The 17,912-nt window shown below is 41.7% G+C and overlaps 1 protein-coding gene across 7 annotated transcripts in view; it reads left to right on the top strand.

Annotated features, from left to right (window-relative positions):
- Positions 1–17,912, top strand: part of AUTS2 (activator of transcription and developmental regulator AUTS2) — a 789,175-nt gene that overhangs the window by 338,189 nt on the left and 433,074 nt on the right. For all 7 annotated transcript variants that reach the window (XM_074844867.1, XM_074844868.1, XM_074844871.1 and 4 more), the window contains one exon: positions 15,836–15,937. In XM_074844867.1, coding sequence (XP_074700968.1) covers positions 15,836–15,937 — 102 coding nt within the window. The remainder of the gene's footprint in view (positions 1–15,835; positions 15,938–17,912) is intronic.

The raw sequence follows: 17,912 nt of genomic DNA, 5'->3' as shown, positions 1-17,912 counted from the left end.
TCAGGCAGTGCTGCCCCAAAGTCTTTATTTCCCATGTGGTTCCCCAGCGAGAGACAGATGTTTAGCAGGACACTTTTCCTTCACGCTGCTAGACCAAGTAAAAGCTTACAATCTCCAGGAATTCAAGTATAGCGATAGTAATATTCTGGCACTTCCATCACTCAATAGTTGTATTATAAATATTTCATGGAAAAACTGAATCATAAAAGTATTATTTTTGTAGTGTGCCAAGAGTAGATCCAGGCACTTGGAGCATAAAATGTATGAAAGTCACATTTTAATATTGTGCTATCCTCACTAAGTACAGTGTTAGTCTGAAACTGTCTGACATATAAAAATAAGGCAATGCCTCCAAGGTATATTAATGGTGGTTATTCAGCTAATGGTTACATGGCAAAATCCCAGTACATTCATTTTAGTGCACACATTTCTCTGAACCAGATACGACTGGCTGGAAAGGTCTCCTGAAATCCCATATGGCATCCCCAGGGACACCACTTCAGCCATATTTCACTGAACCAAAAGTGGATATAAAATGAGCCAAAAGCTCACTGTCTTTCAGTGGGGTTATGCTCCTGCCTCTGCTAGGCACAGCTGAAACTCCCAGCCCTAATCCTGGAAATTCATAGTGATGACAGCGCTTGAAGTCAAATGATTAATCTTTCATGTCCTTTCATAGCTAACTACTGTTCTGGTTCCAGATTTTGGAAACCTGATTCCAAATGGGTTTGTGGGTGTTCTCAGCCTTTCTGGATCTGGCCCTTAACCTGTAATAACCTGTTTCAACAAAGGAAAAAATCAAGTATTGAGGCAAAGAGACTGCTTTGTTCAGGCTGAGCCTCTGAGACGGATACAAGCACACAGAGTAGGGCGTGACAAGGATGTGATGTGTTTTTATTGTAGGTGGTCTGTTACGGAAATATCTATGGAAATATATAGCTATTGTTGGAAGTGTGTTGAGCCCAGCATGTTATTTCTGGCATGAATTAGAGAGAGGGAGATATCTTGGAACAGCTAATGACCTATTGGTAGGGCATCAGTTGGCAGGTAGAAGAACCAGGTTCATGACCCTGTTTCTCTTGACTTGGAGGAGTGACTAGAAGGTGGGTCTCTCTTACTCTACATAGTTGCCATACAGACGTTTCTTGGTACACCATGAAATCCCCACTGAACACTACAAAATGAATCCAAGAGGCAGGGTCCTACAGCTGACTCCTTCTCTAAACCTATGTTTTCTCAAGGCTTTTTTCGATGTTTATTAGTTTAGCCTTGCAATTCCATGTTTACATAAATTACATGATTAAAAGCAAAACAGGAACCTGGACAGAATGTGGTTCCTGTTAAAATCGTTCCAAGTTACTTGCTAACTTAACCCTTTTGAAAACCAAGGACACTTAAGCTGCCTACATGTTTAATGAACAGCAAGCATGCTATTCAAACCATCAGGGAGGGTGTTTGAATTTATTCGCAAAGGTATTTATTTACAGGGTTCATTCATACAGTAGCTAGGTGATGACAACAAATACTGAATAACATCAGCCTTTTGCTATACCCTGGGAGCAATGAGAATGACTTGCCTCAGCTTAATTTAAATTATAACCTGCCAAATTGGTGGAGACCTGCAGAAAATTCATCAGTAGTTCTAAACTGCATATCTGATTAGGGAACACATGAATTAGATAGCTTGGTGTCTGTCATGTAAAGATTTTTTTGTAGCAATTAGTTTTTGCATGGGTAGAGCTTTGATGAATACTACCTTATGTTCTTATCACAAATGAGCAAAGGAAATATAAATTAGAAGCTCATAAATATAGGATTCTCATTGCCTTTGAAGAACTTTATTTCAATATGGTTTGCATGAGAATGCTTTCGTTGGTTTCAAAAAATGAATTTGTTTTTGGCTAGACTGTAAGTAATGCGTAAGCCATAACATTTTAAGTAGGTGTCCTTTATCTAAAGTAGATAAAAAGGGACATGAGATCTGTGAGGGGTTAATTCATATGTTCTAAATGAAAATGGAATTAGAAAATGAATTCTCTTCTAACATCTCTACTCAGCGTGCAGATCAAAGCCATCATAGGAGTAAATTTATGTCTGATAGTGTGGACGGTTTCAATGCACACTGGCGAAATATCATGCTGATTGCTGATTGAAAACAGTTGTTAATTCTCTACTTCACTAAATTCAGAGTGGAAAAACTTTCCTTAATAAAGAACAGATTGAAGAGAACCAAGACCTTACTGTGTGGAAATTAATGGCAGATGCATATACTGGTAGTTAAAATGTTTCATTAGATGTTAATGTCTTGCTGTGTTTTTAATTGTTCAGAAATTAGCCTCTAGAATATTAAAACCATCTGTTTGTTATCATGATGAAACAGAATACTTAAATAGTTATTAATTTTGTGGGCTTTTTTTTTCCTTGTCTGCAAAACTTTGATCTGTTGAGATTTCAGTGGATGCGGGATGCAAAAGTGAAAAACAATTTTAAAACACCTTGGTGCCCCAAATATCGGCATTTGCTGCCTGCCACCCATATTTTGCATGCCTGCTTTATTTCACAAATTATTATTCACCAAGGAGAAGTTGACGTTTTTTAGTGCATAGAAGCTTGTGCTTATGCTTTTAGTGCTGATGCTTGCTGAGCCTGTATAATGGTTGATTTAAACTGTAATATGGTACGTTTTCACATGCTGATACTTAATTTTTAAGTCTTGTGGGTCATTTTAAAGCCCAAATATTTCAAAGCATCGAAGGGGTTCCATGCAGATCCATCAGCACAGGGCTTTGTCTTCCTTCATTTTCAATTATTTATAACTATTTTTCATTTTTTTTAGGATTAAGTTTTGGGGGAGTTGGGGATTTTTTGACAGTTTTTTGGGTTTTCATTTGTGTTAGGTTTGTTTTATCACATAGATGAACAATAATGGGCTTCTTTCAGGTCCTGATTCAGGTTACTATTCCTCTTTGTGAGAACAAACATTGAATATATTAGCAGGATAACAGTGAAGATATGCTCTTTTTTTATCTGAGCTGAGATGAATTTAACTAAGTGTTTAAGTGCTGTCTTGTGGGGAGGCCATAACATGTATGTACACACAGTTCTCCACTGTGAAGAGCACAGTTTATAATACGTTTTATAACGCTTGTTATACATGACTTAAGTGTGGAAATTTATTCAGTAAGTCTAAACATTACTTAGAGAGCCATTAACATATCTTTCCAAGTGATTTTTGACCTTTTCCTGAATAAGCACTTTACAAATTATTAAATGCCAGAATGAGGATTAATTCAAGTAACCATAATTTGATAGTAGTCCTGTGTTATAGGTTTTTTGCACTTATCTTAAAACAATAATAAAACTCTGCTTACCTAGTATATGGCTATATTTTCAAGATGGGTAAGTTTAGTACAATTTTAAAGTGTATGAAAGAGAAGTTAAATTGGCTTTTTTTTTTTTATCACTATAAGGTACAGAAATAGTCTGTCAAGTAGTTATAGTGGACACCCAGTTCCCTAAATGGATTCTGTGTCCCTTGAAGTCAGTGGAAATGTTTCCTGTGGTTCCCCATGGTTCCCCAGTACCCCAGTGGGTACTGGATCTTGCCCTGATTCCTTGCCTGTCTGTGGAGGCTGCCAACCCAAGGGCTAACAATGCTAGCCAGCAGAATGATTTTCTGGAAATTATGCTGGTTTTGGACTTGGATTGAGGCAACCAGCTCATCAAATCTATCAAACATTAAATCACCTTTGGTCAATGTTGACAAGGGACAGACTCCGAGATGTACTGGGAGATTTTTTGACGTTTGCAAATAGGAGGACTCATTATTTCAGCTGGCAAAAGTAGCAAGGTGAAAGCATGGTGCTCCAATATATTTTACATTATTTCTCAGGATGAGTGAGGAAGAGAGAAAAAAAAAAATTATCCAAAAATAATGTAAAGCAAAGCCAACAAGCTGGTATTGGTAGGAGTTTGAAGGCATTCTGGATTTTTCAGACCAGTGCAGCTCTTATTATGTTAGTCCAGGGCAAAAATTCAACAAGATTTAAGACATGAAGTCAAACTGTAGTTTAAGGACGTAATTCTTCAGCATTTCTTTTCCTGGTAGTGCCTGAGTCCTTGCCACCCCTTCCCACCATTGCCTCCTTCATTGTGCCAAACTGAAGAACTCACCTGGGTTAGAAGCAATCCGGGAAACGAAGAAAAAAAAAAAAACTGATCGTTTCTAACCCACCTCAGTTCCCTGCAAAGCCCCGGTGTCAGCTGCAGCTGTACAGCCCAGGGAGGCTCAGAGTTCTGGGGACAAGCTGCCTGGAGCAAGTGGGTAACAGCAGGGTCGGGCTCCTTGATCAGAAGAAATGCTGTGAACAGGGACCAGAAAATTGTGACTTGTTAGTGCCAAACAGGCTGGTGTTAGAGAGCAGCACCCAGGACTGTTGGCAACCTGTGCGCAGCCCGAAATGCTGAAATATCTTATTTTGTTCAAAGAGCTTCGCTCCAAAGAGGGTGGAGCGTTTAACACAAAGGTTCCTCTAAGTGGCAACTTGCCATCTATCAGAAGCTAATCCAGATTTAAACAATTTAAACAACAGTTCCTCCCTTTGCTTTTCTCCTGAGTTATTTGTGATGACTAGCTTCTCTTCATCTCTAAACTCATCTCCACATCAATGACAGCTGCTAATGAATTCAGATGGTTCATTCCCTTCCCTTCTGTGCTTCTTCAAATAGATTTTCTTTGCCAGATACTTCAGCTCCCCTTTCCTGCTAACAAATTGGTACTGAGGTATATTATTATGACTTCTGCTTCTATCATGAAAGCAAGGGGAAAATACAATATGTATAGATGTGAGTTATATGTCAGAATGTTTTTACTCCCCCTCCCCCCCCTTCCTTCACATTATTAAATTATAGAGAAATACTATCATCATAGCCTCTTGGCCAAGTCACTGAGAGCAGAGTTATGGTTCCCTTGATAAATTGCAAAACATTATTAAGTTTTGCTCTCTGGACTGAGAGTATTGGCATAAAAGGACATCAACCACAGTCATATTGGTCTTGATTGCTGCTTAATTGCTGCTTGTTTGTGTTAGAGATCATGTGGTTTGATTGATCTTGCCCTGCTTTTGTCATTATAGTTACAACTTCCTAGTTTTCTCCTTGTACAGAGACCACAGGATGACTTTTAAATCTTGAATAATTTATGTGGCTGGCCAGTTAAACGGCTTAAAATAGTATTATATTATTAAGCCAATAGCTCAACCTTCAAATCATTGTTTATGCAACCAAGTTATTAAATATTTATTCTGGGCTTATATCGAACTATGAAATAACAAGGCTCTTTTATGTAAACAGTGGCAAGCATCTTGAGGTCCATCCATGAATACTGATATTTCCTCCTTCAAGACATTTATTTACTTCTCTAATGTTAGCTGGGTGTCAGGTTTGTGGTCTACATTGAGGCGAAAGAGGATGATGGTACCTGTGATTTAATTCAAGCAAGCGAATACTGTCACTCTGGTCTTTTTCGGGCTCAGTTCATGGAGTTGCTTCACATCTTCAGATATTCCCAAAAGGTCTCATCCCATCTTGCATCTCTTTTGCACATAAGGAGCAACCATCCTGTGGGCTTGAAACAAGTGAAACTCTACAGAATCTACCTTGGTTTTGTGTTTCCCCTCATTAAAACAGATGGAGGCTCTTTAGCTGAATTTGCAGAGAGCTGTAGAGCTGAGGTGCTGTTAAGATTTTTCAATCTGGCCTGTTTGCTTTTTGTTCCATCATGTGATTCATTTTATCTTCTTACTTAAATATTCTTCCAGTAAGTCATACATTTCAAAGCCAACCAGAGGCCAAGCAGAGTCCTTAGGGAGGTTGGATGTCAGACTCTCTGGGATAAATAGGGTAGTATTTCTGTTGTCCTCTCCCCTTTCTGGAGATTCAGAGTAAAGGTAGCATTTGCCTGCACTTTCTTACCTCACCTGACCTTTCCTGTACAACAGAAATAAGAAACTCCTCACAAGTCTAGGGCTGAGTTTGGGACAGAGTCCCTGAGACCACAGGCTGGACCCTGTGACTGTCACCACTGAAGCCAGAAGAAGGATCTGGAAAGTCATCATTGCCATGTGCTCTGAAATGGCTATTTTTAAACAGAAAGTTGGGGTGAAACTGCCAGCTTGGTTCTCCATTTTTTAAATGAGCAAACCTAAAAGAATCCCGAAAACCAGTCCCTGGTGGAAACCATTGCAGCAAATAGGCATCCACTGCTCCTTGTAGGGTATTCCCAGGGCTTGGGGGGGGGGGGTATGCAACTTTATTAAAAGATTATGTCTGTGCCCATAGAACTTAAAATCTGGTTTTGGGACATACAAAGCAGAAGCAAGAAGTATAGAGAGGGTGTAAGTGGGCACCACTCGGCTGAATAACATGAGACTTGTGCCAGAAGGGCCACGGATGTGTATCCACGCGGATGAGGGCGGTACGCTTGTACCAGGCAGCAATAGGCACAGGGCTAACGCAGCTGAGTTTCAGAGGTGGTTTTTAGCAGTACAAAGGCTGGTTTCCCTGGCACAGCCCAGGGACAGCCCTGGCAATCCAGGGTGGGATGCAAACAAGCTCAGCAGCGGGACTGAGTAAATATTGGGAGGGGCAGATGGATGCCATCCTGACTGCCGCTGCTCTGGCTGCCTCCGGGCAGGCCACCCGCACCCTCGCGCTTCGTCCCTCTCTGCTGCACGAGCCTGTGCTGTGGAAGCTGCTTGGAGAGATTGATTGGTACAATGGAGTGCTTTGCAAGGTGTAATTTTAAAGGCCATATTTCTCACTGTGCAACCATCAAAATGCAAAGGGTCAGAAGAAGCCTATATTTTTTCGCAATTCAGCTTTTAAAGTGTGCTGAAATACGCTTCATTTGTTGCAATTGCCAACAGCTTGCTGTTTCATACCGCTCTTAACAGGAGCTGGGGAACAGAGCAAGTCTGTTACACTTTATATGTTGTATAATGTATGTATGATTCTGGGGTGTGATGAGTTTATGCCAAATTTATCTTTGATTTCTGTATAAACAGCACAGAAAAAATGATGGGCTGCATTCTCTGTGTAACTTAGATAAAATAGAGCTACAGAGCTACTTCAGAGTACCTTCTGTGAGCTATATATCTAAGGTTGCCCAAGCATATAATGAAGGAGAAGAGGATCTGGAAATAAATGCCCGTTCTCTTTATCCCCCACCCCCGCTTTGGCAAGGATGCTATTTATTCTTAGCCTATGTTGCTTCTGCTGTTTCTACTGTGAGCAGAACACGATCACTTGGTGTTTCTGTAATAACAATGCTAAATAGCCAAATTCTCCCCAGGAGGAGAGGGGTGTAGCTCTGTTCTTTCGGTAGGATCTCCCCCATTTAAGGCAGTAGAGGATGAGTTCCTCTGCTCCAGTGTATGGAGCAAGTGCAGCAGCAGACTCTGGATCAGCTCAAAGGCAGCAGGAAATGACCATCAGTGCTTTAGAGTAAGTAAGTTAAAGACACCCTTGTTCTGTATCATAGAGCTAATTAGGTAATTGTTTATAGTTATTTGTTCAAGTTCTATTAGATTTAGATTATTTTGTCAACAGGAAATTGGAAAAATATATATGTGCATTTATTCTGGTTTTTCATAAAAAGAATTTTGGAACGGGAAAATTACTTTTTCTTCTCAATAGAGGCAGGAAGGAAACAAAAGATAAAATCTTGTCTTTGTTGGTCTGCCTTGCTTTTACCATACAGGTATGCAAAATAAAGCTTCGTATTCTGTTAGGGGTGTCAGATCCCAGGATGGTGGCATGTAGGCCCCGATCCTCATAATCTGACAGTTTCTTGGAGCACGTGTATTGGTTGTTGTAAGAGTATATATCAAGACATACCCAGAGAGCCTCTCCTAAAGTTTTACTGTATCTCTTAGGTAACAAGATTTTTCTTTTCTGGTGTGAAAAATGTCTTTGTATTAACACTGTTCAGAGTCCACACACAGTGTGAATTCTCTTTTCGTATATACGGCCTCAACTTGTGTATTGTAAATATTCTTCCTCCTCATTATCTTACCTCTGATTTGCTTTCCTTGTGCTGCCTGTCTGTTTAGCTGCTCAGGCAGATGTGGTGGTGGTGAGCATGGCTTTGTTAGAAATGCAGTGTAGAGGCCTTGCTCCAGAATCATGGCTGCTGCGTGGAACCATCTGTAAAGCTTTGGGTGACATGTAAATGCTGTATAAGTAATATTTGTCTAACTTATGTCAGTAGCAAAATAGGTTTAAATGAAAGTATTTAAGTGACAGCTGTTAATTATTATTTAAATCACAAGAAACAAGCCTTGATTTACATTGTTGTTTTTTTCTTGCTATGCAGTTCTCCTTTTATTTGTTTTCATACAGCCAGATTTGTTCTCAGTCATTGATAAAATATGTTTTCTTTGTAATCAATTATTCAGTCCTACATGAAATCTGGTGTTGCTGTTTTCTGGCTGATGGCAGACACTTTGTGTGCGTGTGTGCGCTTGGGTAGGGCAGGGACTGGCTCCTTAGGCTGTGTTGGTGCAGTACTTACAAAGTGGATGTTACTGCTGTGCTCGTGCGTCTGAGTAGCACAGACAAGGCTGTAGTGCAGTGCTGTTGTGTGAAAGCTGAGCTGACCAGAAGAGTAAAGCTGTTTTCTTATTTATTCTAAGCAGCACCCTTTAACTAATCACCCTTTAATCCACCAATGTTATGCTCTACTCAGTTGTTCCTTTGTTTGAAATCAGTTATGCTTCAACATGAATTGTCACATTTTGAAATCAAAGTTAAGAGATTTTAAGGGAAAAATATGTTTCATTTAAGTGTAAAATGAGGCTACAATATACATTTTAATTTGCTGATGGTTTTTCCACCTGGGTGAGTGGGTGGGGGTTAGTGGGAACTCCACTTAGCTTTTTGGCCCTAGAAGCACATCCGAACCAGTCTCCTCAGAGCATGTGGTGACATTCATGTTAAAAAAAAATAAAACAGGTAAAGCCGGTCAGGGAGTTGGTTGGGTCAGCCCCACAGCTGGGTACTGGAGATGCTCCCAATGCTGAACATGCATCAACTTCCCAGACATCTGATGCTGAAGAGGCTTCAGTGGTCTATCCCTTCCCCATCACCCCACCTCACACCAGCATATGATGGTGTCCACTGCTCTGTCTCCCTCCCTGAGCCTGCGGCTCACACACCATTGCCGGGAGCTGAGAGGATGCAGCCTGACACAGTTCCAAGGAGCCCGTGCCAAGAAGCCCATGTGGGATGGGAGTGGGTGCAGGTTTGCCCGCCCATCCGGCACCCTCCCTCCTGCTTCTGTGCTGCGAGCCAAACTCCTTCTGTTAGCTAAGCCCTGAAGAAACAGTGATGGATTCATGATAAATCATGCTGAGGTGGCCCAACCTGTTAACTGGGATCTCACCGGGTTCAGTTAGGCTTTCTCTTTTCTCGCAGGCTGAAGTGGCCGTTGCTTCCTGGCCTTTGGCCACCCAGAGCAGCCTGCACTCATCAGCAACTGCCTGATTTGCCAGTGCTTCTGCCTAGATCCATGTGTGCAGCATTTGGTAAAAGTATGTGACTGCCAGTAGTGACAAAAATTCACATCTTCAGAGCCTGGCTTGAGTCTAGGTTGCTGGGAAAAGCCTGGAGAGCTAGTGCAGGCAAGCTCTGCGTGTCAGAAGGAGCAGGTAGAAATGTCTTTGTGCTGTGTAGGGCTGTCGCCCTGGTCAGGACCAACTACTGTCATGGGTTTGGGACTGGGCTATACCTGTTCAGGCTTTCTGCAGTCAGGAAGCATTGCTGATGTCACACGTACGAGTGTGTTCACCAGCAGATCTGAGCTAGAGAATATATTCATCTAAGTAGGAGCTGGATCAGAAGAGTTTTGGACTGTCTAGCCCTTGCAAAAGCTGTATAAATAAAGAACGGCAGGCGGAACTGAAAGGCTAAAATGCCCATCCCCGCCGCAGGGCTATGCCATCCCTGGGGGAGCAGGTGTCCTCTTCCTCTAGGACTCTGGTAAAGGCTCAGCTTGCTGGCTGCGCTATAACAGGGAGAAGTGTTAGTATTCATAACTTTAAAGTATAATGTAGTGAAATAATCCTTTAATTCCATATGCTGTGGAAACTCAGACGCCTTGAAACTATACTATAGATTTACTGCTGCCAAATGGTATGGGGTTTTAAATTAAAATATATCTTTTAAAAAAAAAAAAAGAGCTCAGAAGAGCCACATTAGGGTGTTTTTGACATGATATATAAGCTCTGTGAAAAAGGCTTTTGCTAAATTCTCAGCAGGTTTATTTATTTTGCTTTTTGTTACGTGCTAACCAGGCACCGCTACTGTGGAATTACCTAAAGTGGCTTAGGGATCCAGCAAAGCAAACTGCGGTCAGGAGAGGATGATGCTCCCTGTAGTCTGGGGCTCAGCTGCCCTTTCATCCTCCCTTAGCCCTCTTAACGTGATCGACTATCTTTCCTTCATTCTTTACCTTTCTAAGACAAAAGGCAACAAAGAGCCATGCTGTTATGGGTTATCCTTAGGAATGTTTTATGGCTTATGCCCCCCATCCTTTCATTTCGCAGAAATGTCTGACTAATGTAGTAACTACAGCAGTATTCCTGTAGAACTATTCTACTCCTAAGCGTGTATATTTAGGTCTGCTTCACCCTTTAACTTGGAATGGCAGAAGGGAGCATAGCAGAGAGCTGCTTTCCCTGGACACAGCTGAATATTCAGTTTGCGCTTCCATTGTCACAAAATAGGGCTGAGTATTTCCCTGGTGCAAAAATAGTTCCATTAGATTTCAAGTCACCTGAAAATCTCTCCATGCCCTGAAAGAAGAGTTACTGTTAGTGCTTACTGTTACAGCAGCTGTGTGTTGATGTTTTTGCATCTATTTTGGTTTATTCATAATCTTAGCAGTTTCTGACCGGATTCTTGGTGACCTTTAGGCCTGAGCTAGTCCTTCTCTCTTTTTTTCTTCTTCAAATGGTCACTCTTAGTGTTGCATATCCCTGTGCCTCTCCTCCTCCCCTCTCCACGCTATCTCATGAGAGAGAAAAATACCCCTCTTGCTCTTTGTGTCCCTCCTGGCAGTTTCCAGCTCTGCATCTATCTCGTGTTACCCTGCAGGGCAGCAGTGATGTGACTGAAGGTTTTTTTTTTCAGTTTATGAGCAGTAAGTGCTTTTCACCAAACCATGGTGTGGTGAGTTTACCTTGGCTAAGGGCCAAACTCCCACCCAGTCGCTCCCTTACACTCCCCCATCTCAGCAGGGCTGGGGGAGAAAATTACATGAAAAAGCGTGTGAATTGAAAACACGGAGATCACCAATTACTGTTATGGGCAAAACAGCCTCAACTTGGGGAAAACGGAATTAATTTATTGTCAATTAAAATAGATTTGGATAGTGAGAAACAAAAATTTAAACACCTCCTCCCCCCAACTCAGCTTCATTCCTTTACTCCTCTGTGTCCTGCCAAGTGGTGCAGAGGGATGGGGGTTGTGGTCTGTCTGTAACAGCTCCTCTCTCCTGCTCCTTTCCCCTGCTCCAGCGTGGGTCTCTGCAAGGGGTGATGATTCCTTGTGGAAAAATCCACCCCAGTGTGAGCTCTCCAGGGGACACAGTTCCTTCAGGGAATATCTACCTGCTCTGCCGGGATCTCTCTGTGGGCTGCAGGGGAATCTCCACTCCGGCTCCTGGAGCACCTCCTCTCCCTCCTGCACCCCTGACCTGGCTGGGTGCAGGGCACTCTCTCACCGTTTTTTCCCCTCACTCATCAGTGCTCTGGTGTTTTTGCTCTTTTTAAAATACTCTCTCATGGAGGCACCACCAGGTGCACTGGCGGGCTGGGCTGGGGCTGCGGTGGGGGCTGCTGCAGGGCTGGTGCTGGCCTCTCCTCGCCAAGGCTCCTGCAGTCCCGCTGCCCACACCTGGGCAGGGACACCTAAAGCACGCAGGCTTCGTATGGCTCCTGTCTGTATGAAAGGGAAGAATAAAAACCCAGGTGAGTGCAGGTGTTTTCAGGTTTGGGGTTTTTTTTAAAATACACTTTGGCAGTGGAGCCACCTCACCGTTAGAAACCATTGTTGCTATTGCAGTAACTCCCAGAGCAGTGAGTGGGATTATCAGGTCCCATAGCGTGTGATGTGCACTGTGGTCACCCACTGGGAATCTCTTCCTGCTTAAAAACGCCCTCTAAATAGACCAGTTTTGGAGAGCAGGGAAGACCTGTTGTTATTCTCACTTTTTGGGGAGGGAATCGGGTGTGGTGAAGAATCAGAAATAAAACCCGCTGCTGAGTTCCAGGCCAGCACTTTAGCCAGCAGCCATCCTTCCAGATCTTTTTTTTTTTTTTTTCCTTTTCCTGAATTACTTTTAATAGAAGGAGTGTGGTTATCTAGTTACCCAGTTCTGCTTGACTTTCAGTATCCTTCAATAGATTTAAAAGGCATTATGAAATGATAAGTTCTGTAGTGCAATAAAAGATTTCCAGAAATACGATGTGATGATGCTAAGAATGACCAATAACTCCTAGGAAAGCTTTGGAGAAATGGGTGTGCACCAGGGTCCTGGCGCCGTCCCATTCAGCCGGGACAAATGGACCCGAGTCAGTGATTATCACTTTTTCTGCACATATCCCATCTCTTACACTTGGGGAGTCCTTGAGGCTGTGCAAGTTTGTTGTGAATCAGCAACACTGTTTTTAGGGCTTTGTGCTTTCAGTCTAGAGAATGTCTGTATTTCCTCTTTGTGAGACCCTTTAGATGGTTCCCTACATGGATAAACTCACTCGCACCGTACAAGTAAAAGCGTGGAGTCAAATGCACTTTTTACAAACCCTTCTTCGTTCCTCTCTCAGTGCAAATTAGAAGAGTAACAGCTGCGTTAATGTGGGAAGAAGCTCAGTGAGACGCTTGAGTAGACATCATGGGAGTTTCATGCTGGCTTTGCTTTTTGCGTGGGGTACCCTGACAGGAATGATACAGGAACAAGAGTTGTCAATGTTGCACTCTACATTTTTTCCAAGGACAATTGCATTTTTGAGGGGAAGCTGATTTTAGGGTTCCCATGTGCCCCAGAGTAAGGCATCAAATGCATGCAGTGCAACTAAAGATCCAGGCTTTTATTTGCAGACCCTTTTTAGCAGCACTATGTTAGTTCAACACCGTTTTAATTTTAAGTGGTTGAATCTGTGCGAGTAGATCGAAATGAACCATTGCCTATCCACATTAAGTGTTCTCATGTGCATTTGTGTGTAACTTTAGGTTCTTAAAAGAAGACAATGGGCACATTTCCATGCTTTATTTTTTTAATTTAACACAGATTGATGGGTTTTGGAATGAAATGTAAACCCTCAACAGTTTGGCACATGGAGAAACTCAACTTGGAAAAAAAGAAAGAAAAATATGGAAAGCTTATAAATCTTAACTTGGACTTACTTCTGAGTTTGCTGTCTAGTCTATGCAGTTCACTTTGTTCCTACAGAGTTTCAGGCTCAGATATCTTGGTCGTATTCTTTTATTCCTTGTAAATAGTGTCTAGAAAAATGACACCTGCTGGGTTTTTCTTCTCTGTAAATAGCTTTTACAATTCTCAATGTAGAAGAAGTAGAAAAATGAGCCATTATGATTAGTTAGCAAATAACTAATGTGTGGAAATTGTGTACAAAATAAAGTGAGGTTCTAAAAATAAAATTTGAGACTGGAAAAAATTCTTCAGCCCCCAGTTACAATAAGAGTTTTTCCACCATTGAGCGGATGTTGACAAAAGACTGAGTCAGGGAAACTCGATCCATTTTCCTTTGGGTGGTTAAATTTTAAACCTGGAACCATAAAATTACAGTACACAGTGGTCCTAGATAAGATCTGTGAGTTATATATATGAAGTATAAGACTTCTTGAATTTGTTATCCTCCCCTCTGCCTCCAAAAAAGTGCTACCTAGATCTATTAGATCTGACTGATAAACCATTCTATTTGAAATAAAAATCTTTTTACTGCAGATTTTCTGGCTGAGCTGTGGAATATTTAGTTTATTTATTAAATTGTAAGTGTTTGACAAATAGCTGTAGTTCTCATGTTACATTTTCTTTGAGCTGAGAGTACACCTGTGCCATTTTTTGCAGTTGTGCTCATGCATTGCAACTCAATTGTGTGTCTGAGCCTTTAGTTTTATGTACTTTCTCCTTTCTTTCCTTTGATAGAGAGCACCCAAAGCTGCCTTTTAGTAATGAGGGGAATAAGAGCTGAAGGTAAAGCTGCACACACATACCAAACTTGCAGATGCAATTTGCCCTTATAGGGGTAGGGAGAAGCTGATGGTAACCATCAGGGTGAGGGTGCTTTGTGCATTCCTTCAGTGAACCTGGGAGAGAAAGGCAACGTGTAGGAGTGAACAGTGTATACGGGTGGGAATGTATATCTGGAAACACAGCAGAGGTGTATGTCTTGCTTGCGTGTGCCTATAAAAGAGAATTTGTGTGAGTTTTTGTGTGTGCTTGGGCAGCATGTTTCTGGGAGAACTGGAAAAAATGAGAAAACATAGAAGAAAGGGTGAAAGAAGTTGGTGGAGAGAGTTCATGGAGAAGGAACTTCTGGTCTCCAGTCATGAAATGGAGATGAGTGCGATATACTACCTGTATAGTCTGAATAGAAATTACTACAAATGTATTAATAATTAGAATAAGTTAGAAGGAGTTGTTTGGTATTTGTTATATGTATATTGGTAAGTGTAGTAGGTGTCTCATAAAATACTTCATTAGGTACCTCACCAAGTATTTTGCCTGTGGTGCCAGTATTTACGTATGCCATTTTAAATCTAAATTTCTGAAATTGACTTTTTGCCAGTATGAACTTCAGGAGTAATGAGTCTTCACAGGAAGTTTGTTCAAACAAAGCATCAACAAGGCTAAAACAAAATTGTAATATGTTCATGCAAAATATAGGGAAAGATGTGTTAAAACAATTATACATATTTAGCATTGCAGTAGATGTAATTCATGTCTTCCTTTTGCTGTATATATGTATAAGTGCTCGTGGACACGTGTGTAACGTATGTATATGGTAAATGTTCATTTCAGTATGCTGCTGTTGTAATGTGTTGACCTGCACAATCCGCAGTGTAAGAGAAAGCAGATGTGTTCTCAATTGTATTGAAAATATAGTTTGTAATTTTTTGGTATTTTCTATTTATTACAATGCCAGTAAAGTTCATTAAAGCTGGTTTGAAAGGCAAAAACAATCTGATACCTATTAAGTAGATCATGATGTTTTATGAACATTGAGGTCAGTCAAGAATTTTTTATAGTACCAGGTGATGTTGTTAGGGGCTAGTCCAGCAAAAGGCCTCCCCAGAGCGATGGCTGCTCTTTCCCCTGGGGTGATTTCCATTGATCTTGGATCTTCGATGCTCTTATGCTGTAATGAGGGATGGATTGATTCTGTGTGTGCTTCGATGTGATGGTAACTTTAAAAATTACATCGATGGCATGAATAACTTGAAAAGTCTAAAGGTTCCCAAAATGAAGGTCTTAAACTGTCGTTTCCTTGGGACATGAATGTTGCCTCCCTCTACCTGCAGGGTCTTGGCCTGCACGCGAGCTGTCACGCACACGACCTTGCTTTGCTCTCCGCATCCGTGGTCTCGCCGAGATGCTGCCTTGGCGCCAAGGCTGCACCGTGCCGGTGGCAGCGCTGCAGTGCCACTGCTTTGTGTAGGTGTGGGGTTGGGTCCAAGAAGAGCAGTGGACAAGGGGACTGACCTGAACCAGGCTAAACTCTTGCTCTCTTTGTTTTTTTTCTCTTCTCTGCAGCTCAAGCCAGGTCAAAACAGTTGCCGAGACAGTGACAGTGAAAGTGCCAGCGGGGAATCGAAAGGTTTCCATCGAAGTAGCTCTCGGGAAAGACTCAGTGACGTAAGTAAGACTCCTGCAGCCAAATACTGCTCTGATTAACCCCTGGCGTAGTTTTCTGAGGGGTATAAGTCATAACAGGATTTAGTTGCTGGGATGGTTTGTTGCTAAAATCCCCTTCCCTTTGGGGGGCTGGGAGAGGAAGAGGTAATTTAGGTCTCCTGCCCCAATCCAGTGAACTTCTTAAAGTTTGGTACAATGTCTGTCTGTCTGAAAACATGCATTTTGGAATAGTTTAAGGCCATTTAATGAAGTTAAAATGCTCTGCATAGTTGAGAAGTGAGATGGCCTCTTTTTACCCTGAGTGGGGAAGGAAAAGAATGTATTTCTTTGGTCTAAATACTGTCTTTATGAAAAGTATTAGAGTGTCTAGAGAGACTCAGCTAATTTATATATAATGAATTGATATAACATGGCCAGCAATAGCATAAGCTCTGCCTTTATTGCTCTACCCAAACTGCTGTGGAAGATCCTAAGATGGCAGCTCTGCGGAGAACGTTTTTCTCCATTGAAGAATGCTGGCCATTCACTGAATGACACTCGTGAGTTATTCTGACATATGAATAACTACAGAAATCTTTCTGTTGCTGCAATTAGATTATTATTTATTATGTGTACCATCACAATCCTTGAGTGTTTTATTCATGGCTCTGGGTCCTCTGTGCTTCACGCTTTACAACACAGAATATAAAGACAGCCCTGTCCCAAAAGAGTGTCTAAATTGGGGATTTTGTAGGTCAAATCCTTTGCTGGTAAAAGCATGGATAGCTACATCAGTCATACCAATTTGTATCAGCCAGCAATCTGGCCCTACTCTTAACTAACCCATGCTTTGGAAATGGGGATTTTATCGATAGCATGTCCATGTAGATTTGGATGACAGATACCAGATGGAGTCCTCTATAGGCCGATCCAATAAAACTGAATTGAACAGACATTAAAAGAAATACCTTTGTAAAGGATACATTTCGTTGTGCAAATTTAAGCCTGAAGGCACACAGCTAGCAGTTTTTGCTGAATTGTGTCTATCACTGGAACAGCCTCCTGATTTTTATTTTCTTTTTCTGTGAAGGTGTGAAATCTGTAGCACTCTTTTTCCTCATTCTTTTGTCACATTTTAGAGGTCCATTCCTTCCCCAGAGCCAACCTTTATGGGTACGTTCAGTTAGACACTTCAGAGCCAGCCCTTCATAGCTGTCAGGTGAGGTCAATCTCAGGGCTGTAAGACATCTTTGGGACACTGAAACCAGAGGAGATAGTAAGTAAATGCTCTGTACAGGTAGCAGGGGATGGCAGCTGACCGTCAGCCTGTCAGTGTTGCCATCCGAGCTTGCTCTGAGCCCCATGGCAGCTGAGAAGTCACTGCAATGAACTTCACGATTACACAGCACCTTCCAGCAAAAAATGTCACAGCTCCGTACAAACATGGTTTTAACTTAGCCTTCTCACTGCCTTGCAGTGTACTGAGTGGAGAGCTCTGAGACTTATTTGAGCTTCCCAGCAGCTCGTAGCATTGTAGTGCCAGACCTGGCAGTGCGAGCAGAGTCCTGGTTCCCCTTCCACTGATCAAATACAGTTTTTCTCTGGTGTTTTTACAAAACTTTCCCTTTGTCTTGGCATTATGGTGAATTAAAGGAAGTGGAGAGCGAATATGACTTCCCTAGTGCACCTGAAAGAGAGCATAGGGTTTCACAGGTTGCTCAAAGGAAGGTTTCCTAAATATATGTGAAAATATATATTTTAAAATGTTACACATAATTTATGTTTTGCTTAATAAGTAAAGTTCCTTTATGCTTTGAGAATTCATTGCAATACAAGCATGTCTCTCTCTGGTCTGGTGTTGCCAGTTCAGCTGAGATTTGAAAAACATGCATGACAGAACTCTCATCTTGTCTGAGTGTGTGGTGGCCTTTCCCAGACTCTCAGTTAAGAAGAGTAAATACCGTTCTGCATTCCTCTCTCTCCCAAAGACAAACAC

The sequence above is a fragment of the Strix aluco genome, chromosome 19 (genome assembly GCF_031877795.1).
Source record: "Strix aluco isolate bStrAlu1 chromosome 19, bStrAlu1.hap1, whole genome shotgun sequence".
Lineage (NCBI taxonomy): Eukaryota > Metazoa > Chordata > Aves > Strigiformes > Strigidae > Strix > Strix aluco.
This window is presented reverse-complemented; position numbering and strand designations above follow the sequence as displayed.